Source organism: Rutilus rutilus, assembly GCF_951802725.1.
Source record: "Rutilus rutilus genome assembly, chromosome: 5".
Classification (NCBI taxonomy): domain Eukaryota; kingdom Metazoa; phylum Chordata; class Actinopteri; order Cypriniformes; family Leuciscidae; genus Rutilus; species Rutilus rutilus.
Window position 1 is genome coordinate 8,634,473 of NC_140213.1, and position 22,738 is coordinate 8,657,210.

The following is a 22,738-nucleotide window of genomic DNA, read 5'->3' on the forward strand; positions in this document are numbered from 1 at the left end:
AAATGAAAGAGAAAATTAATTTTATTTACGTATAACATAAGTAAACACATAAAACACTCCACGTAATCACGAGGGAGCTAGCATAGCGATTTATCAGCATGCTATTTCTACTTTTGCCAACTTATGTGTAGTCTGTAAAATTGAGGTAGCTGTAAAAAAGTAGCTGTGCTTCGTTTATTTTATCATGGCAATCAGATACATTCCCTTTGAGAGAAGTTAAGTTGTTCTATCTCCTTTCATACATTTTTATTTCAACGTTTCACCAAAATATATATTTCATTATTTATCTGGCAGTGGCCATGCTGTTGGACTTATTAACTCCTTTGTTCTACTTTTCTTTTCTTTTTTTTACAATAAAACATTTCTTTACTCTAACACTCTTTCATACTCTAAAATCTCTCAAAAATAATAGCAAATTGATCTTTCTCACTGACTGTGGTGTATTTTCAGTACTTGTTTGTATTTTTCCTTTCTTTTTCATTGTATGTATTTTGTATTTCAATGCTGTGTGCTGTTTGTTCTTTGCAATAAAAAAATATCAGCATTATAGATTCCATAATCTTTTGAGTCTATTCGACATCAACGCATTATGACAAATAAACAGGCTACACTTATCCTTCGGAGAAACTGTTACTGTAATATGCTATTATGTAATATATGTAGGCCTATTTTAAGATTGATTTCTGTGTAGTTTAAGATTGCAGCCACTACCCAGTGACTGGATACGGGAAGTACCATGACGCTGATGACAGGAACTGAAATGAGTGTGCAGAACATATCAATCCGCGGGTACGTGTGGCTGACGTCATGAGAAAAGACACACGATAGCAACGATCCTCTAGTTTAAAAAAAAACAACAACAAAAACACGATCCCCTAGTATTTTTTTTCTGGAGCCGTTTTTTGGTAGTATTTACTGGAAAAGAGCATGGTTATTGCTTGAAAAATACAGGATTTCTAATCAGATAAAATAAGTACATTTTAAGAAACTGCATGCAGCTCCCAAATTGTGCTGCTTTTATCAATGCAATCAGACATATTCCCTCTGGAAGAATAAGGTGTTATCTATGTCAAGTTATAAAATGTGAATTAAACTTCTCTGAAAGATTTATTTTTCTGTCAGTAACCATGCTGGTGAACTTGTTTTTAATTTGTTTTGCATTGTAATTTTTTATTCACAAGAAAAAATAACCTTTGCCTAGATTTGTACTCTTTCTTGAGATTTTTATAATTCATTACAGTGTTGTTTCTTCTTTGCAATAAAAAAAAAAAAACATTTCACATTTTAAATTATAATGTGCTGAAATGATACAAGCTTTACTAGAAATTGTCACGCCAGCGTCTGAATGTTGAAGATTATTTTATTTCTGTATAGACCCTTAAAAGATAAGTAACTTTGCATCAAAATACTATAGGCACTACAGTTACAAATGGAGGTTTTATCCATCACCGTCCATCCAAAAAGAAAAAAACGTAAGAATAAACCTAAAAATTTGTTCCATCCTCTATGATTTCTAGCAATGGTCACAAGTCAGCATTTTGACAGAAATTATGTTATCATCAGGTCAAATACAAGTACCACTTCTGTTAAGGTAAGGTCACATTAGTGAAATTTCTGTACATCTCACGGGCACAAAGCTCACAGCTCTGACAGAAGTCACTTTCAATTTCAAACCAAGCAGCTTTCTGTTGGTCAACATGGTGAATTTGCAGGACCAACCTGAACTCGAGCGAAATGTGCAAGGGGGAAATCTTTTTCCCTCAAGCAAAATTCCTGATTGCGCAGATTCCTATAAAAATGACTATAGGTTTCGACCATAAATATTTGTCGAACAACAGTAAATGTAACCACGCTTTTACACAAAATACAAACTTTCTTGGAATGCCACTTGTCCAATCAAACCAGTGGTCTGCTGTTGTATAAGGCCCGTTCACATTACGAAGATAACTATAACAATAACTATATCAGCACCACCAATGCATGATAACATTCTGTTTATTATTAGCATGTGCTGCCTGCAGTTATGTCATCTGCCATATGTCATCATGCTCAAGCTCAGATGGATTCTGATTGGCTGTCAATAGAGTGCTGCAGGATGACATATTTTTGTAGGTCAACCATCACCAAGTCAGCATCACCCTGGTTCCCTTAACAAAATCCCAATAGGATGGATTATTGCATAATATATAACTCTGGATTACTAAAGAATATAAGATCTGTGACTGACAAACGTTTATCATTCTTATGAGTTTTCTTCATCATGATAATCTTCACAAATGAACACAACTTTTATGAATTTTTGCAAGCCTAAATACAATCGTCAGAAGTAAAAAAGCTAAAAGTAGGCTATAAAAACGAACTAAACTATATCCAAGACTTCAAAGCCACCATCATTTATATCGTTCATCAGCTGGAAAAAAATGCTTTCAAAGTGATTCCTTAGTATTTGTGGTGTGGAATTAGAAAGATTATTTATGGCCTGGTTTCACAGATAGGGCTCAGATTAAGCCAGGATTAGGCATTAGTTAAATTAGGACATTTAAGTAACTTTTATGAACATGCCTTAGAAAATTAACATTACTGGTGTGCATCTGGAGACAAAACACTGGATATGATATATTTTATGATATGTCAGTTCAAGTTGCTTTGAGTTAAACCAGCTCAAACATGTGTTTTAGTCTGGGACTAGGTTTAGGGGGGTATATTTCTCATTATAGTTGTCTTCTGTGTGATCAGGCCCTAATTCACAGTTTTTTCTTCTATTTCTGCACACCGTTCTGAACTCGATCGCTCATCCTGGCAGTCTGGTGTTGCTGAAGGAGCTGGACGATGCCTATCTGCTTGTGTGCTCTTGCAACGTCCTCTGCTGTCTCTCTCCAGCTGCTCCTTACAGCAGGATCAGCACCTTTGTCTAGCAGAACCTTGAAGACCTGTGGATTGAATCACAAGCGTTCTGAGAAAGTAAAGACACAGGTAAACATTCATAAAGACATTTATATAATACAAAGAGCAGAACATCCCATAGGAAAGCGAAATCACAACTTTTCAGGTAATGCATTTTCACTGATCAGATAGCTATCTGATTTGTTAAAATTGTTTTATTTACACCTGGCCACATAAATGCGTCTCCGCAAAACAAATATAAATCCGATTTTCAGTTCAACAGAGTTCATGCCACTGAAAGCAACAGATATGCCGCATATCATATGCGGTGAAATTTATTATCAGCTTATTTCAAGATGCGTCAGCACGGGCTTTTTTAAAGGAATTGACTCTGTGTTGAGTTTTCAGATGTGATGCAGTACGTTGAATTTCATTGTGGCAGTTTGCGCGTCTGCTTGTTAAAAAAAGATGCTCAGCTATTCATCTCTGGCAGGCCATATCTGTGGCAATGTTACAGTAGTGCTGTCATATTTGGTTTTCTTGTTTCTTGTTTTGTAGTCCTTTTGGTTTCCCTCGTTACTCCCTCATCATTTGTCTTGTTATCTAGTTTTCCCTGTGTACATAAGCCATAGTGTTTGCTGTTTACTTTGTCAGTTGTTTCTCATGTGTTACAACCAAGGGCCTCCTGAAGTGGTTTGAGTGAGTGTCTCGAAAGCATTTTGGGGCGCACTTACAACTGTGCTGCATCCAAAATCACATACTGTAACACTGAATACTGAAATTGAAACTTACTTTGTGACCGTTAATGTCCCCCTGTGGTGAAAATCCAGCTTTTAATGTTGTTTATATGTCTTATGTGTTGTTTTTAAAATGCTTTAAGACAAACCATGTGGAAATTCATAAGTCAGCACCATTGCTAAGTATTTTCTCCTTAAAACTGCAGTGAACCAAAGACAGTCTCAAATCTCTGGTGTTTCTGACGTCACAAACTACCTTGTAACCATTCACGACTACATGTGATCATCAACGAGTGGATCTCTGAGCTGGTGCGAGTGAGTGGAGGCGGGGCTAATTCACATATTTATAGATACTGTGTATACTAAATGAGGCAAGTGTGTAGAGTGACATTCAAGCTATTTTAAGGCATGAAGAATTTTTTTTCAAGGAATTGATATGTAATTTTGGTGATCAAAGATGAGATTTAAGAGATAAAATTATTGATTACATCGGGACTTTAAAAAATATGTTCTATACAGTATGAATGCGTGTAGTATGAATAAAATTGGGACGTACATCCACCATGTATGTAACTCACGGCGTCAGTTGAGTCGCTTCACCTCCATTCACAAATCCTTTCCCGTGGCCTCATGGGATAGTAAAGTGTCCATCGAATGTGCACTTCAGAATCTCACCGGAAGTAGTAAGTCATCCTGGTACTTTTCACCTGTTTTATGAATACTATGAATTCGGCCATACTGTTATTCTCCTACTATATGGTATGGAAATAGGCATATTTGGACGCAGCGCTGGTCTTTTCACAAACTGATAGCTATCAGAGAAAATGCATGAAGTAACCAAGTGTAAGTAGGCCCTAAATTGTTTCTTCTAGAGTCCACTAATAATAAATGGAGAGCAAACAGAGACTTTTACTCTCCTGCTTCACTGATTTTTAATATATATATATATATAGAGAGAGAGAGAGAGAGAGAGAGACAGAGAGAGAGAGAGAGAGAGAGAGAGAGAATCAACACACCTTGCAGTGACCCCTCTCTGAGGCCAGGTGCAAAGGTGTCTGTCCGAGCCTCTCCACAGCATTCACATCTGCCCCGTAATGCAGCAACAGTTTGGCAGCCTCAACATTATCCCTGAGTGCTGAGTAGTGCAGTGGTGTCATTTTGAGGCTGTCCCTGTCCTCAAGTCCTGCTCCGTTCAGAATCAACAAGTGCACTACAGCCCTGGAGCCACTGCGGGCAGCCAGATGCAGCGGAGACGCCACATCTCCATCCCTGACATCAACCTTGGCCCCTCCTGATAACAGCTGCTGGAGGATCTACGGGGAACGAGAAGATACGGATTAGAAGAGGCAGAAGAGGGAGGATGGAAAGTAGAGAGTGAAAGAAAGATCAAATGGTGCTAAGCAGACAGGAACTGTACACTGCCCTTCACCCACACATATGCCATCTGTTTCACTGCACGCGGTTGGCGTGACTCTGAAAGCATTCAGCCAAAAGGGCAGCGAGACCTTGAATTCAGTCTTGGCAATGCCAGGTTTGCTGCGGTAATAGGGATGATTGGAAACAAATGCATTTAGGTGTTTATAGGACACTTCATGTAGACATGAGTTTTTTAGGAGAACATTTATCACTCAATGATCAGATGAGATTACATTGGATAGCATAACATTATTTCATCACTCCTGTTATAAAGTAACTGTTACACTGCTACTTTTATAAATAGCATTTAAAAAAGAGTCCAACTTGCCAATTTTCCAGCCAGAAAACTTATTTTACAGTCTCTTGTTCAAGGTTACATTTACATATAGTCGGATATAGTATAAATTATGCGCATTTGGTGTGCTGTCCGAGGAGAGGGCTCCGAGCTCATAATTTGGACTGAACACAGAACACCTCTACCACTCCCACCCCCCACCTCATCCCTGGCTGGGATAGGAATAAACAAGAGTGAGAAGTTGGGGTAGAGGGATGGTGGAAAAACGTTCATGAAACAGAAGTAAGTCGAATCTATATTAAAGCCTCCTCTAATGCCGGTCGGGTAGATTATCTGGATGTGCTCCTCATGAACTTTGTTAATAAAACATAATTTTTCAAAGAAAAATTTGAAAACAGTTGGTAGATTTGATGTTTTGCCCAACAATGTTTTGGGAAGGGAGGTATTTTCAGTTGTATATGTCTGTAACTATTCTAAATTAAATTAATAAAAAGTAGCAATATTTCATTGAATAAGCTTATTAACTCAAAGGCGACACTACCCACAATCAGTCTGACCATCTGATAGATACTGTACTCTGGAAAAGGTTTGAATAAACTAAAGCTCCAGTCGTATTGCTAGAACACTGTAGAACTTCTTCAACCTTAAACCATGTTTAAAATGTACCAGGTTGATATTATGAGGGTTTCTGAGGAAAAGCTAGTTCCTTGTCAGGTTAATGAAATCAAATATTTGATAGTAAAATATACTAACTGTATATCTATATATATATTTTTTTTCTTAGTTATGTCTGTTTTTTCCCCACAACAATATATTATTGGAGTATAATCCATTTTATATTTTTTAAGATCCTAAACCCCCTAAACCAAACTTTATGGCCTTGTTTTAACAGACAGGGCTTAGATTAAGCCAGGATTAGGCCTTAGTTCAATTTGGACATTTAAGTAGCTTTTATAAATGTGTCATAGAAAAAGAAAAAAGAAAAAACATTACTGGTGTGCATATTGAGACAAAACAATGGCACTGACATACAGTAGTCAACATTTGAAGTGGATCAAAAAAGTTCATCAAAGTTGTCCTAAGACAAGAACAGGTATTGTTCAAAATTCATCTTTGATGAAAGGTTTTGATACACTTCAAATGTTGACTACTGTATTTTAAGATCTGTCCGTGCAAGTTGCTTTCAGTTTAAACAGCCTAAACATGCATTTTAGTCTTAAACCTTGTCTGTGAAACCAGAGGTAAATGCTGGTATAGTTTCAAAGTTAAAAAAATATGTAGTGCAGGATTTGGTTCTATGCATCGGTTGTTGATTGGATTTTAAGATGTGGGCACTTAAAATTAGAGACAAATGAACGCAAACTCGCAGGGGTGGGGTTTAAGTCGACTAAACGATTAGAGAAGTCTGCCGTTTGTCTCCAGAGAGAAGTCTGTCATTTTCACCGGAAGATCCAGTTATGAATATTTAGACCTGTTTACACCTGGCATTAAAATGTGTTTTTGTCAAAATGATCACAAGTGGACAATGTTAAAGGAATAGTTCACTTAAAAATGAAAATTCTGCACCAAAACAATAGATTCCAACTTCGCTATGTTGTGCCAAAACACATGGATTATGATTGAAATCGTCGTTACCATTCATATCCTTTCCATTTTCTCCCTTCCCAGTTTGCTTGTAAGCAGCGTAATGGCTTCATTCATTCATTCAATAATATTTGTGCGGTGCACTCATGTGAAAGTGATGTAGAGTATGACGAAAGAAGAGAGGAAGGTCTAGACTAAATCATAACACAAGTGGTCACAGGAGACACATTTAGGTGTAAATGGTAATGAGGTTTGGCTGAAAACGTATCACTGAAATACCAGGTGTAAATAGGGCCTTTGACACATTATGAGGTCAAAACATTTTTAAAAATAGCATCCATTTAGAAAATAGATAGGGTGGATTTCATTTAATGGCGACTTCAAACCCATAGTCAATCACCTTCTTGTCTCCAGAGTAGGCACAAAGGTGCATGGCTGTGCGCCCATTAGGACCCCTCATATTGGCATCTGCGCCTCGGTGCAACAGCAGTCTCACCCCCGCCTCATTCCCTGTCAACACCGCCAGCTGCAGAGGGCTCATGCCCACACCTTTTCCTCCCTCCACATCTGCCCCATTATCTAGCAGGAGCTCCGCCACGTCCCCCCAGCCTCCAAAAATTGCCCAATGCAAGGGTGTCCACTTATGAAAGTCCTGGGCGTTCGGTGAGGCCAAGTGCTGGAGCAAAACCCGTGCCGTGCACAGGTATCCGCTGGCTGCAGCCAGGTGAAGGGGCGTCTGGCCAGAGCAGGACCTTTCTGAATGTGATGCCCCCTTCTGGAGGAGAAAGGCTGTGGTCTCGGGGTTTCCTCCGCTGCAAGAGCGGTGCAGGGGAGTGCAGTTGAAGAAGTCTTGGCTATTTACCTCCACCTGGCCAGTTTGCAACAGGAACTTGATCAGCATGAGATGACCCTTGAAAGAGGCGTGGTGGACAGCTGTCCAACCATGCGGGTCCCTGGAAGTACAAATGGCCCAGTCAGTGAAAAATATGTCAGTATTTTTATTTTGGGATTAACACAACGCTCTTTTGCATGGCATTAGACGTTACTATTTTTAACCTGTTACCTTCTGTCATTTACATCTGACACTGTAATAATACTAATTTAAAAGGGATATATGGAAAGTGAAAAAAAAAAAAAAACATATCACAAATACTGTGATTGTTGTGTCATGGCTTGTTAGGACAAAAACATGGAATAGATAGCTTTTATTGTTTCTTGCAATGATGTAAGCTACAAAATAAGATTAATTCCAAATACAAGCGCAAATAGCTTGATTTGTTGGCAGAGGCTATTTACATTAACTCCACCCACCATTGACTGATTTAACCAGACAAAATTGCAAAAGTGTAGGCGAGGGCTTTAGGGACAGGTACAAGTAATGTCCCAATAAGGCAGCATCCATCTGTAATTTTAATAAATATAATCATATACACTGAATTTGCTGTTATATTGCATGCTAAATTCTTGCAAAGGCTACCTCCGAAAATCCCCCCGTCTCTCTGAGGTCTCTCTCACTTGAATATTAGCAATTGGACTTCAAATCCCAGAACTCACCTGGACTGATTGCACACACACCTGAGCACGCTAGGCTCAGTGAGAAGTCTTGGCTGAATCCGAAATCACCCCTAATCCCACAATCACTATTCCCTATTTAGTCCACTAATACAGATCCCTTGAAGAGGTAAATGAAAACGAGTGAGCGAATTCGGACAGCCGTTGAGCGTACATCAGCTGTACACTCGTTATTGTGGTGCAATGTGGAATAGAAAGAGTGCACTCGATAATGTTCACTATGGTTTCGGACACCACTACAAATGGTTTCCCCTCAAATAATACCCTATTTGAGGGTATAGGGGGCGATTTCGGATTCGCCCCTTGTTTTGCCACAGCTAAAATTTATGAGCGTTTAGCTCCCACGATTGTCTTGCCTGGTTTTGACTCCCCCTCTTTTTTTTCTTCTTTTTTTTTTACAATCATGACTCTTGCTGACTGCCTTTTGACCCCGTCTTGCTCATCTGGATATTGCATTTGTCTGTCTGCTGCCTGTCCTGACCCTCAAGATTGTTATTCGCTGTGATTCGACCCGCGCCTGTAAGTACACTGACTCTGCTGTTGTTCAATAAACTGCACATGGATCTTAATCCCAGTTCATCAGAATGAACACTGAGGTGCAAATAGTAGCCTATTTATGAATAGCAACTAACAACTATTTACACTTAGTGTAACAAACGTAGGCCAGTGAGAGTTGTAAACCTCACTCTCAAGAAGTGCCCTAGCGACTGACGCTAGAGACTGTGGAGACTGCCCCCTCCCATGCGGACAGGCCTGGGTTAGCGTTCCACTTAGAGCGGGCTGTGCGAACTGGAGAGGCTACATTAGTGCAAAGAAAGTACTGCTATTTTCAATTTGTGTAAATAGCATATACATCGCTATTTACACCTAGTGTATATACCACTTGCAAATAGTTGCTGCCATTAAAACATCTACAATATATCTACAATTTACCAGGTTAAAGGTGTAGCCAAAAATAACATTTGGAATGACATTTGGGAGAGAAGATAATGGCAGAATTGAACATTTTGGATGAATTGTTCGCTTAAGTTTATAGCTCACTAACTGGCAGTTAGCAGGCACCCCATGTCCCACCATGGCCCTGACTTGCTCCAGACAACCCTGCCAAGCAGCATAGTGCAGCCTCCGCTCATCCAAGAGAGAGTGCCTGGGTTTGGGTCGACGGTGGATCCTCCACTGTCTTGTTCCCGCAGCTGTCCGGAACTTCCTCTCCACAGACACCATGGACACAGAGTCATGGAGCTCCAACCATCTCCAGTACACTTCTGGGCCCGCGTTGGCCATGGCAGGAGGGTAGCCTGTGGAGAAAGGTCATGGTGTAAAGTTACAGGCTTTATCACATATTCCTTTTATTTTCATTGGTTGTTAGTAAGACTTTACTGATTTGAATTATTATACTGAACTAAAAGAATATGGACAGTTGTACAGATTAGTTTCTGGCTAACTATACACTAATTCCACCAGGGGGTGGTAAAAGTTTACAGCAGTTAGAAGAATCTCAGCCCGTTTTGTTACATCACTAAATTGGACCGTTTCTGACCTACATCTAAAGTGTGACAGATTTCAAGTTTGAGTAAATCACTGGAGCGGTTGCGTAACCGATAAAGTCATTGTCTCTATTGCTCCAAAAATTCTACATTGATCTTCCAGTGAATGTTTTCAAAGACTCTTCTGATCTGAATTTCTGCTGTAATTCCATCTAGAGACACAGTTGTCATGGTAACAGTGGCTGCAATTACTATTTTAGAGGTTTCCATTAACTTTCCTGGCAGCCTGTCTTGTAGAGGAGAAGCAAAACAGGGAAAGACATTTTTTTTTAATAAACATTATGTCCAGATCATGTACAGTGCTGGTCAGAATGATTTGCCCCCTTGGTAAATATGATCAAAGATGGCTGTAAAAAATAAATCTGCATTGTTTATCCTTTTGATATTGTATTTAAAAAAAATTTTCTCCAAAACACGTTGGGAACAATTATTTGCCCCCTTTTATTAAATACTTTTTGGAATCTCCTTTTTCCAAGATAACAGCTCTGAGTCTTCTCCTATAATGCCTGATGAGTTTGGAGAACACCTGACAAGAGATCAGAGACCATTCCTCCATATCACTGGAAACACTCTACACCTCTCCAGATTCCCAGATCCATGTTGGCACTTATTCTCTTCAGTTCAGCCTACTCATTTTCTTCAGGTCTGGGGACTGGGATGGCCATTGCAGATGCTTGGTTTTGTGCTCACTGACTCATTTTTGTTTTGATTTTGATGTTTGTTTTTGGATCACTGTCCTGTTGGAAGATCCTACAGATCCATCATTTTACACATGGGGTACTTTTTTATCCCTGTATGAACCAAATCCATATTAAGGGCCCTATCTTGCACCCAGCGCAATTGACTTTGTACACTGACGCATGTATCATTCCTATTTTGCACCTGCGCACAGCAGACTTTTCCCTCCACAGACGCACGTCGGTAAACTAGCAAATGCATTTGCGCTCCCGGAGGTGGTTCAGCGCAAAGAGGCGGCGTGTTCCGGCGCAAACATATTTTGCAGGTTTAGAAAACAATTCCGCCACTGACCAGGAAAAACCTAGTCTAAAGTCAGTGGTGCGTTGCGCATGTTATTCATATGCTATTTTAAGGGCGCATGCTTGGCCATAACCAATGTAGCGTGTGCACAATGCGCATACACTTTGCTTATCTCATCTACACACAGACGCAGCAGTTCTCATTTTTAGAAAACCATACATTATTACAAGAAAAAATATTAACACACAATCATTGTTGTGTCCATGAAGATGTGAAAAAATAGGCATAATTCTAGTTTACACATTTACCCAAATTATTATATAGGCTACCTGTTTAACCGAAGCTAATTTGGGTGTGTTTCTCCATCCCCAATGTCACCTCTCTGTGTTTTACGGCCCTGACTAGAACATCTGTCTCCTCGGCTGTGAAGTGCTCCTGGCGCGCGCCTGGCAAATCCGCCGTTATAATATCAATCCGCAATGAAACAAGCGCGCCTGCTCCTAAAGGGAATGTGAGATGTCGCTCTGATTGGTTTATTTCACGTTATGCCCAAACCACACCTATGAATAATGAAGCTACTTCAGACCAACCCATTTTAGATTTGCGTCGGGCGCAAGAGTCATTTATCCCGCCGGTATAATAGCAACAGCGCCCAAGACCCACCCACAAAGTTACTTGCGTTTCGCGCTTGATACTTGCGTTTCAGATCGTTAAAATAGGGCCCTAAGTGTTTGCTGCCATTAAGCTCTTTTTTTTTTTTTTTTTTATCTGACCATAGAACGTTTGAAAAGTAACTGACACTACTGGAACTTCAAACGGGACGGGTTCTATGGACAGATGAAACAAAACAAAAAAAATTGCTTTTTTGCCAGCAAACACTTAAGATGGGTTTGGTTCATACAGGGATAAAAAAGTACCCTATGTGTAAACCCGTTTTTTAGAATCCAGTCTCATGCGCTGCAAAAGATGCGAGACGCGAGCGCAACAGTCAAACATGTCCGTGTAGCGCTTGTTTACATTGAAAAACAATGGAAAAGTAGCGCAGTGGAATGGAAAACCGTGTTCTGTGTAAATGGCCCTTTGGTGTGTCTCCAGGAACAGGGTTTGAGAAACGCTGTGTCAGGGTTAATAATTCTATGCATTAGGGTTACTAAATTAGTAGGGTATGTTTACACGATACCGATGTACTAAAAACAGAAATGCATTTGCATTTTTCGCGTACAGACGTCAACGTTGTCAAAGCAATCCACGTTCACACGGATCTACGAAAACGATTAAAAATGCTATGTTATGAATGCCATGCTAGTGGTTGGTGATGTCACTTTGTAAAGAAACACTATGCACCTTTAGACTGAACACGTGATACTAATGATGCCACTGTTTTAACAAATTCACGTTTAGTAGTTTACACGGAGACGATAACGGTATCATCAGAGATTGTTGTATTATTGGGAGATGAGAGGATCTGTGGCTCTTACCATTGGAGAAAGCGCAGCGGCTAACTTGGATCACATTGTGTGCATTGTGGTTATACCTTGATAACCAATCACATTACAGCCTTGATGTCATTAAATTTCATTCAGAGTTGTGCAACAGTCAATCACTGATTGCGGATACCATAGAAATGAATGAGAAGTGCCAGACTGAATCATACCTGTCGCGCAACTTAACCTGTCTGTGACTTCTCTTATAAAACAGCATTTTTTCCGGTGTAAATTCTAAAAATAGATCAATCCAAAACTATTGTTTAAGAGCAAACATGTTGAAGTTTAGCCGTTGGGCTGTCGATTTATTAAGCTATTTCCTCACAAAAACGGTTTTATTTAGCGTGGTGAAGCCTCTCATCCACTGACATCAATAAAAAAAAAACGGCCTCCTTCCCTGTACCGCAGCGTTAGTGTTACGCTTTTTTTGGCTGAGGTTACAGGCTTGTCTTCAAGTGGCTTTAGTATCGTTTTCAAAAACTTGCACGTTGAAACTCGTTTTCAAAAGTTTCCGTTTTCAAGCCCCTTAAAATGCTGGTGTCATTTAAATGAAAAGACAAAACGCATAAAACGTTTTGGTAACACTTTAGTTTAGGGTCTAATTCTCACTGTTAACAAGTTGCTTTTTAGCATGCATATTACTAGGATGTTGGCTGTTTATTAGTACTTATAAAGCACATATTAATGCCTTATTCTGCATGACCATATTCTACATCCCTTAATCTACCAGATACCTAAACTTAACAACTACCTTACAATTAGGAGTTTATTGAGGCAAAAGTCATTTTTAATAGTTAATAGTGAGAATTGGACCCTAAACTAAAGTGTGACCAAAGTTTTTAGTTGTTTTGTTTTTTTGGTCCATCTACTCTACGGAATATTCTTTGGAACGACATGAGGGTGAGTAAAGGTTGACAGAATTTCTGAAGAACTATGCCATTGTGCTGTATGTGTGATAAGAGATTTAAAAGACGACACTTTTTTGTGTTATCCTCAGTGTGAATGCGTGTTCCAAGCCAAGCTGTGAGCCACTGGAGATCTGGAGGCGTACGGCCTGTCATGTCGTGGGAGTTCGGGATTATGTGGGCGGACAACTGGCTCCTGCCCTTGCCTCCTGCCTTGCTATTTATCAAAGCAAAATATCATTACAAAACATGTAACTGCACATATACACTGCTGCTGAGGAAGATTTACAATTAAATCAAGTGAGATAATGCTATTTTGTTGAATTTCCAGTGAAATGATTTGAACAGTTCATAATTCTTAGTGATGACTATTAAACTTGTATTTGGCACCCCAAACAATTATCACTCCATAAGTTCACATCATTTCTTGGGGATTCAAATTAGCAGTCACACAAATACACATTACCAGAGATGAGCGTATGAATTTGTAGATCCATCGAACTCACTGGAAACAAGGCAGAGAAGTTACCTGTGAGTGCCAGTTACTCCATGACGTCTTGCTTCTCTCCACTGTGCTGTTGAACAGATCTCTCAGGGTGTCATACATGTAAATCCGGTTTTTCCACCCCCTCTGATATTGTTCATCAAGTGTTTTATGTTCATCTGAGGTTGCTATGGTGAGAATGGGCTTTTAGAGCACTGTTATTGTATGATGGCACAGAACAGAGAGACAGAGAGAGAGAGAGAGAGAGAGAGAGGTTTGAGACTGCGCATGCCTGATGGTTATTTTGGCACAATTACATTTAAAATGTGTGCAACTGTCTCTTCTTTTTACTTTATCCTATGTAAAACACAAATACATTTACCATTGTATTTGAAATATCGTTAGCCTCATAGCATAATTGCTAAGTAATATTTTTAAAAAAAGGACTTAGGCAATTATGCTATGAGGCTAACGATATGCTAAATCAACTCGTTTTCTTGTGATCATTATCATCAAAATTCAGTGCTTTTCTGTTTAAATTAAAAAACACCATTGGGTTTCCATTAGGGTTGTGCACCATGCAGAGCAGAATTGAAATGAATTTAAATTTGATTTGAAGGAAGCAGAATTTATATAGAATGAAATAAAAAAAAAACTACAGTAAGTGTAACATTTTGATGGCTAAATTAAATGGCTGTTAATAGTATTGTACTTCATAAAGCATTCTACATATCAGGGAATAAATTTGTGTATTTTTGCATAATTAATGATGTAATGAATTATCCATGGTTTCACACGATGAACTAATGGAATTCCTGTGACAGATACAGTGTAGAATTTCAGGAAATTATAATACAATTCATTCCTGTTGTTTGTGGCAAGTTCAATTTAAAATCACATGAACTGAAAGAGAGCCAATTTGCAAAATGCCTGGTTCAGATTACACGATTTTAGCCCGATTTTGGCACGATCCGTTTGACGTAGGGTGTCGTGGGGATTCGCAAACGACAACGGGCGTCGGGACGCAAGATTCGATCGTTTCATCTCGTATAGTGTGTCATAGTGGGCGACAACCTACGTCGCGTCTGCGATGCTTCACGACATCACGACAGAAAGACTAGCATGTTTATTTTTTTAACGGTCCTCCACGACGATGGCCCGCAACGCCGCAAGTGAGGGAGAGTGAGTGAGAGTGTGTGTTCGCGAGTTAGTGTATGTGACTGTGTGTGTGTGCGCGAGAGTGAGTGTGAGTGAGAGAGCATGTGTGTGTGTGTGTGTGTGAGTGAGAGAGAGAGAGAGAGAGAGAGAGAGTGTGCGAGTGAGTGCGTGTGTGTGTGTGTTTGTTTGTGAGAGAAAGTGAGTGCGTGTGTGAGTGAGTGCATGTAGGCTATGTGAGTGAGCGTGTGTATATGTGCGAGTGAATGAGTGTGTGTGAGACGGCTCGCGATGACTGGTCGGAAAACAACGTGTAGTCTGACATGTTTCTTGTCCACGACATGACAAGATTTTTAGGAGTCAAAATCGTGTAATCTGACACAGTGACTATCGTAACAGACAAAAAAATCGTGTAATCTGAACCAGGCATGATAAAATGTCATAAATATTTGAAAAAAATAATGTCTCTAGACCAGTGGTTCCCAATTCCAGTCCTCGTGACCCACTGCTCTGCACATTTTGTATGTCTCCCTTATTTAACACACCTGAACCAGATCATCAGCTCATTAGGAGAGACTCCATGAACTGAACTGAGTGTGTCAGATAAGAGAGACCTACAAAATGTGCAGAGCAGTGGGTCACGAGGACTGGAATTGGGAATCACTGCTCTAGACATTGTAATGAATTTGTGTTCACGTTTCCATGTCAGAGAAGCCTTATTTAAGACTTCCTCTTGCTCAGTGGAATTCATGTGTAAATCAGCAACCATACAAATGTGCAACAAACAATTTCTTGACATGAATATGACATCATCTTTCCAGTTTATTTGTGCTTTGAGCTCTGAATCTGAATGTTGTCCAAATGTCGGGTGGGTTTTGGGCGGTGAAGGAAGGGCTGTTTTTTTATGGGCCTCATAGGGGGAGTCACTTCAAGAGCACTTCATGTGTTTTGTTTCTTCCATTGACCTTCATCAAAGTAAATGCACTTACCCACAAGGGGGCAATGTCTGCCCAGCAAATATTTATTATTACACTGAACCACAAGAGGTGCTGTTTTAAACATTCATTCATTTGTTTGTCCAGCAGTCAGTCTCATATTAGGAGAGGACATCAGTGATCCGAGACCTAGGTTCAGTGTGACGTAATGTTGTCTATGCTCACAGTTCCATCCAACCACACCTGTTTTACACTGTATCTGATGATTTCACATTAAACTTTTGAGATTGTACATGTTTGTGTGTGTGTTTAACTAAATCTTTCAGGACAAATAGTTTGAACACTAAAAAAAGATAATTAAACTGTCATCATTTACTCGCATGATTCAAAATCCGCATGACTTTCTTTTCGCTGTGGAGCACAAAAGAAGATATTCTGAAGAATGTTCACGCTGCTATTTTAGCAACAAAAGAAAACTCCAAAAAGGATGAAAAATACTATTAAAGTATCATTCATTTCATTTAAGTTACTATTTTCTGGGAATCTTTGAATCCACTTGATCTCATTTGTGTTTCCGCATATTCAAACATGGCATTTGCTTAAAAGAAACAAGAGATTTGCTTAAAACTGAGGTTTTACTTTATTTCAATGGTCCCTTTAACACATTCTGTTGACTATAAGTAGCATTGCACCTACATATCAACTAACTCTCATTAGAGTATTAGGAGACTGGTAGGGTTAGAATAAATTGATATGTAGTTGCAAAGTTACTTATAGTCAGCAGAAAGTCTGTTTGAGGGCCATCACAATAAAGAGTTATCAGATATTAAGCAGTCTAATACTCTAATGAGAGTTAGTTGACGTAGTTGCCGAGTTACTAACAGAATGTTCAAAAGGGACTATCAAAATAGTGTTACCAAAACAGATATATTCTGAATAAATAATAAACAGCATGCTTTAAAAAGAGAAAACTCCATGAAATAGATACAGCATGAGAACACATTTGAACTCCCATTATAAGCGACTGCAATATTTGTTCATATATCAGTTATTCATTACTTCATGGCAAGCATATAAAAGGTTAGTCTATATGGCTGTACACAACTCCCAGATTCCCCACTCAGTGATTATGACATCCATTAGAAGCAGATACAAACCATCCAAGTCATTGAGCAAGGCTTTCTCGAAATCTTTGTGGTTTAATATGGGATACCATAATCCATGTTAGAATGGCTCATAAACCAAACTCTGAAACTGGCCAGCCTGTTGGTGTGCAGGGGTTTTGCTCATATAATCTGCCAGAGCTTTCACATAATGTTTAGCTCTCACAGAGCTATCACGTTATCCGGTCTGCTGACACAGCACTTCCCATTAAGAGCCCTAACAGATGGAGGGAGTCAATGGCTGGATAATAATTCAAACATCATATTACAAAAGTACAGAGCATTCAGGTTACTGAACGGACATGTGTAAAGAAAATGTAAACGCATAATTTAGAGAAGAATGTGTGACTTTCATAAATCAAATGACAAATGTGAAGCGATGATGTTGTTTATGATGCTAATGGGAAGTGTGGGAATTACACAATAGCTTTTAAGGATGTTGACTTTAGAAACAGAACATTTAGGGTTAGGGTTATAGGGTTAGGGATTTTACTTACCCATATAAGTCCCATATTATGGTGTTATTCACCATAAAGTGATACATCTCATGTCAATTTTGAACTATTTTACATTTTGGCAAAATAGTGGCGCATTTGTATGAATTCGTATGGTTTTTCTTACGATCTGCTAGTCTAATGATGGTTGTTTAAAGGGTTGGGGTTAGGTGTGGACATTTTAATGCTCTTTCTTTGTTAAATATCATACGTTTTCATATAATTCACATTGTATGAATTTATACAAAATCACAATCTCGTAAAAAAAAGGTTGCATTATGTTTTTTTGGGGTTTGTGTGCTAATCAATGGCTCATTTAATAAAAAAAATTAGATGCTCACCATGGCAGACAACATCTTATTATACAGTATCTGTGTTTGAAGAAACTTTGTTGCGATTCTCTAGTTTTGTTGTTGTAGAAAGTCACAGAAAATGCTCTTTGGTTTGTCTTTCAATCAGTCAGAGAAAAATAATAGTCAAAGGCAAAAGTTCAAAGAAAAACAGTGGGTAAAAACGTAAATAAATGATAAGCTAAGATTGTCTAGATATTGTCTGGGCCACTACACATAGCTAAGTATATAAAAAATAAAGCATTTCTATTGTAGAAAAATCAATGTGTGCAGTACAGTGATGTAGTTTGCAGAGTTAAACCAGTATGTTTCGGCTTTTTGTCATTTATTTGAAACGCCTGATGGTGCAAACGTCGTCGTCACAAATCAGCCTCTCTGGAGCCAGAAGTCAAATCAGGTAGAGGCAAAGCTCTACAGAAAGGCTTATTAAAGCAACATTTGAGGTAATTAAGACACATGCGGGACCCCACAGGGCCTCTAAGCAAATCACAGCCAGAGGACCCAATTGAAAACACATGCTGCCTCTCTTAGAGTACGTCGACTTCACTTTTGTCCCACTCAAGGATTTTTACATTGGATTTGTTTCTAATGCAACTTCCAAAGTGTTTACATTTTATTATTAAGTGTTTTGTTTCTTTATTCTTCTCCTTCAGTCTTCAGGGAACCACTGAACAACAGTCAATTCTGGGATTTAATGAGGTGCATAACTGACTTAAACAAACAAAGATGTATCATCCTTGGAGAGAAGATTTTCTGCAAACGACTGATTTCAATTCACACGTCCAGGATGTGTCTTGGCACCACAGATGTCCAAAAACAACCCCTCACAGAGTAGGGCATGTGTCTCTAAGGGAGAGAAAATATCTGGAATTCAATAGCAAATTTGTATTAATACACTGTGTTACAGATTTGAAGAGACCAACACTGTGCAAGTGATGAAACATCTCAAAAGAAGAGGATCGCGTTTAAGATATTGTTTTCTTTTCAGATGGCTCTATAGCAGCTTGTATGTGAAACAGAAGGCATTTTTACACGGCTGAGATAAGGCCCCCAGGTGTCAAAGTAGAAATCACTTTGCATTTATAAAAAAGAAATGCATTTATACTACCCGTTAGTCAGTCATGTATAGAGTGGCGCATGATGTCAGAACCCATAAGTCTAATTTGCCACTGGTTCCTTCGAGATTTTCCTATGGGGTCTCATAATGGGGTTCTTTGATTTATGAGTAAAATAAATCCTGTGGTAAACATAACTTGATGATACCTTGACGTTTTGTTCTACAACGTACACTTATCTAGTTACTTATTAAAAATGTATTGTTTTCAAAAATGAACATAACTGCTTCAAAATTTGTGTTTTTGCTATGGGTGTGTGTAATTTAAGTTACCACAGACTTTATTTTACACATAAATCAAAAACCCATAGGAAAATCTCAAAGGAACCAGCAGCGAATTAGACTTCCCGGTTCTGATGATATACCTACACCATTCCTCCATATGACTAAACAGTCAGTCTGAGCAGTATTAAACACCTAATTTGCCACTTCAGAAGTGCTTCTGTGCCACCTTTGCAGTGTACATTTGTCATGTTAGATTAGAAGAGCACCCATGCAAAACAGCATGTACAAATATATATCTTAGGCCAGAAACATCTGTATGCAAGTACATATAAGCGTTGTCCCGTTGTACATACATACAAAGTCAACAGGAAACAACTTCCACAACCTATTTTACTTCCCTAATCTGATGGAATTTTTGAGTGAAAAAGGATATTCTACGAAAAAAAGTTCAGATGTGATTTTGCTGTAGTTTAAACAGCATGGCCCTGGCAAAGACAAGGTCATGGGTTTCATTCCCAGGGAATACAAGAACTGATTGTGTAAACCTTGAATCTTCCATATGCATTAATGTAATGATTTCATCCAACAGGTACTGTTTGAAAAGCAGGTTTCCATACCAGAATGAAAAAGAAGAGAGAGAAAAATAGAAGGACAGAAAAGGAAAGGGGTTTCAGATGTGCTCATAAAACAAGACATATTCCGGTCATGTCTACAGTTTAACTTTAACTCACTTAAACTGTGAATTCAAGTTAGTTGATCTGGAAGAGAAAAATGACAATACAGTAGAATAAAGTTTACACTATTGCCCACTATAGCATAATATTTATTACAATGTGTTTGCATTATGAATTGTTTTGCGACAAACTTTGGCACATTTCGCTTTATGCATCAATTTAATAAATACCGACTGAAAGTCAACTGAATTTGTTACTGAAACATAAAGGATTAAGAATTCATCCAGCTTGGATGAAAGTTAGTAATGCTATGCTGCTTGAGGTTTAAAGGGTTAGTTCACCCAAATTAATTCAGTAATTACTCACCCTCATGTCGTTCCAAACCCGTAAGACCTTCGTTCATCTTCAGAACACAAATAAAGATCTTTTTGATGAAATCTGAGAGCTTTCTGTCCCTCCATTGACAGCTACGTCATTGCAACTTTCAAGGCCCAGAAAGGTAGTAAAAACATCGTTAAAATAGTCCTTGTAACTACAGTGGTTCAACCTTAATATTATGAAGTGACGAGAATACTTTTTGTGCGAAACCCCCCCCCCCCCCCCCCCCCCCCCAAAATAACAACATTTTTCAACAATCTCTTCTCTTCCACGTCATTCTCCTACGCTGTTGATGTAGTGTAAACAGTGCAGCGCTTCTGGGTTCTGGGTTCTGGTCATGTGTGTGATGCATGTGACGCTGACCAGCTTTGACCAATAATGAACCGACATTCTGACGTAGAACCCAGGAGCACTGCACCGTTTACACTGCGTCAACAGCAATTAATGACAGAATTTTCATTTTTGGGTGAACTAACCCTTTAACTGAGCTGTCACAAACCAAAAACTCTTCCTCAACTACCATAGATGCAGTTCTACCAGAAAGACTCGGGAGGCAAAATGACGGACCAGCAAGCAAGTATTGTGATATAAAGTTCTTTGGCGTAGGCCCCGTCCGTAACTCGCAACCCGAGGGTAACGGATCCTGCATTTCCTGTCTGAAGACGAAGGCAGGGGCGCAGCCGACCCCCCGGGAGGTATGGGAAGGCACCAGCCTGGTGGTGGTGGGGATGATGGAGGTGAATGTAGGCATCAGCATCTGCGAACTCAGACATGTGTAAGTACCGATCTTTTATACTTCAAGTATTAGAACACGATTGGTTAGATGAGAAAGTAATAAGTGACGTAACAATTGAGTCTTCCTGGTAGAACTTACGCTAAAGCTTCCATTTCTTCCAACCTCTCACTGTCATTTCCTTTGGAAGTGTATTTATTTACATTACAAGATGACCTTTGCTTGTGCTTTCTTTTGTCCTCAAGGTGATATTTTCAAAGGCGATTGTAACCGTAACCCTTTGACATCTAGTCAGCACCTCATCTGTTTTTCACTTTAAAATAATGGTACAGATCCCTAGTAGTTCCTTGAGTAATTAGTGATGCATTTTATGACTATATTCAGTTTGGGGAAAGTCGTGGCCTAATGGTTGGAGAGTCAGACTTGTAACCCGAAGGTCACGGGATCGATTCTCAATACCAGCAGGAAATGACTGAGGTGCCCTTGAGCAAGGCACCTAACCCCCAATCGCTCCCCGGGGTCACAGCAAATACCTGCCCACTGTTCCGGGTGTGTGTATCCACGGTTTGCAGTGTGCGTGTGTGTTCACTACTCACTGCTCCTAATGTGTGTGCACTAATTTGGATGGGAAAAAACTCTGAGTATGGGTTACCATACTTGGCCTTCACGTCACTTCACTTCAGAGTAAAAAAGATGATTGATTACGTCTCAGACAACCAATAATGTTGTGATAAGTACTTAATTGGTAATTCGTTATAATTTGTCAAAAGCCACGTTTCCCCAGGAACTAGGAACTTTGGGGTGGTACTCGGTATGTTTCGACCGCAGGAACCAGGGTCTAAATGAAGTTCCGGGTAAAAAAATTCCCCCTCAGAAAGTCCCTGCTTGCGATGTGGTACTTTTTCCAAGTTCAGGAACTTTCGCGGGGTGGGACTTAAGCGCTGGTGGAAATGCAGAAAGCAACAGGTTCGGGGGAAAAAAGTTCCTGGGACAAACTGTTCTGTTCCAAATCGTCAGAATGTAGACGTTTTCAACTCTATAACCATGCAACAAGTGACAGGACATATTGTCAATCCCTGGGTGTCATGCTTGTCCTGTCCACTGGGAAGTCACACTCGTCCAAAACACTGCTCAGTGAGTTATGAGAAGGGATGATGATCTGCATATTTGTATATTTAATTGCTACGTGATGGCATCTGGAGAAGCCGTCTCTTTGCCTAGTGCTGAAATATGAGGACCTTTTCATAAGTCATTGTGCAATACAGGTCTATGCACCAATGGGATGAAAAATAAATGTTTTCCCTCCAAAGATCTGCTCCTGATCAGTGTACATTAAATATCAAATATATTCTGATTGGCTGTGATTGTGTCACGTTGCACAGCTGTTTTGCGTTTGGTGTGGACAGATAAATTGGTTGTCACTGGAAACTTACCGCATCACGTTTGTTCAGGTCACGGTGTCAGTAGGATCTCTATATGCTGAGTGGGGGAGACCTAACAGAAAACTATTTTCCAAGTTAACTCAAAGAGAAGATTTCAGACAGAACACTATTCTCCCAAGGGTCTTATTCATGTTTTCCCAACTCAAGTTGGCTTTAGGAACGGTGTAATTTGCTTCCACACATGCACATG

The 22,738-nt window shown here is 39.4% G+C and overlaps 2 protein-coding genes across 5 annotated transcripts in view; both read right to left on the minus strand.

Annotated features, from left to right (window-relative positions):
- Positions 1-1,281: 1,281 nt before the first annotated feature.
- Positions 1,282-14,121, minus strand: ankrd67 (ankyrin repeat domain 67). 4 transcript variants are annotated; one of them, XR_014627373.1, is made up of 6 exons: positions 13,931-14,121; positions 9,533-9,785; positions 7,316-7,868; positions 4,637-4,933; positions 4,199-4,327; positions 2,819-2,930 (listed from the first exon to the last, which is right to left on the minus strand). XR_014627373.1 is itself a non-coding variant. In XM_084408861.1 (5 exons), the coding sequence occupies exons 2-5, from the start codon at positions 9,769-9,771 to the stop codon at positions 2,760-2,762; spliced, it is 1,260 nt and encodes a 419-aa protein (XP_084264987.1). In that variant the 5' UTR covers positions 9,772-9,785; positions 13,931-14,121; the 3' UTR covers positions 1,282-2,759. The 4 variants fall into 4 exon arrangements, 2 of the variants coding, with proteins under 2 accessions (XP_084264987.1, XP_084264988.1); XR_014627374.1 differs by having other exon boundaries at positions 2,822-2,930; positions 4,177-4,327; XM_084408861.1 differs by lacking the exon at positions 4,199-4,327 and having other exon boundaries at positions 1,282-2,930.
- Positions 14,122-17,157: 3,036 nt separating this feature from the next.
- veph1 (ventricular zone expressed PH domain-containing 1) overlaps positions 17,158-22,738 on the minus strand; it is a 145,021-nt gene continuing 139,440 nt past the window's right edge. The window contains exon 15 of the transcript XR_014627454.1: positions 17,158-18,828. The gene's annotated coding sequence lies outside the window, so the exon portion shown is untranslated. The remainder of the gene's footprint in view (positions 18,829-22,738) is intronic.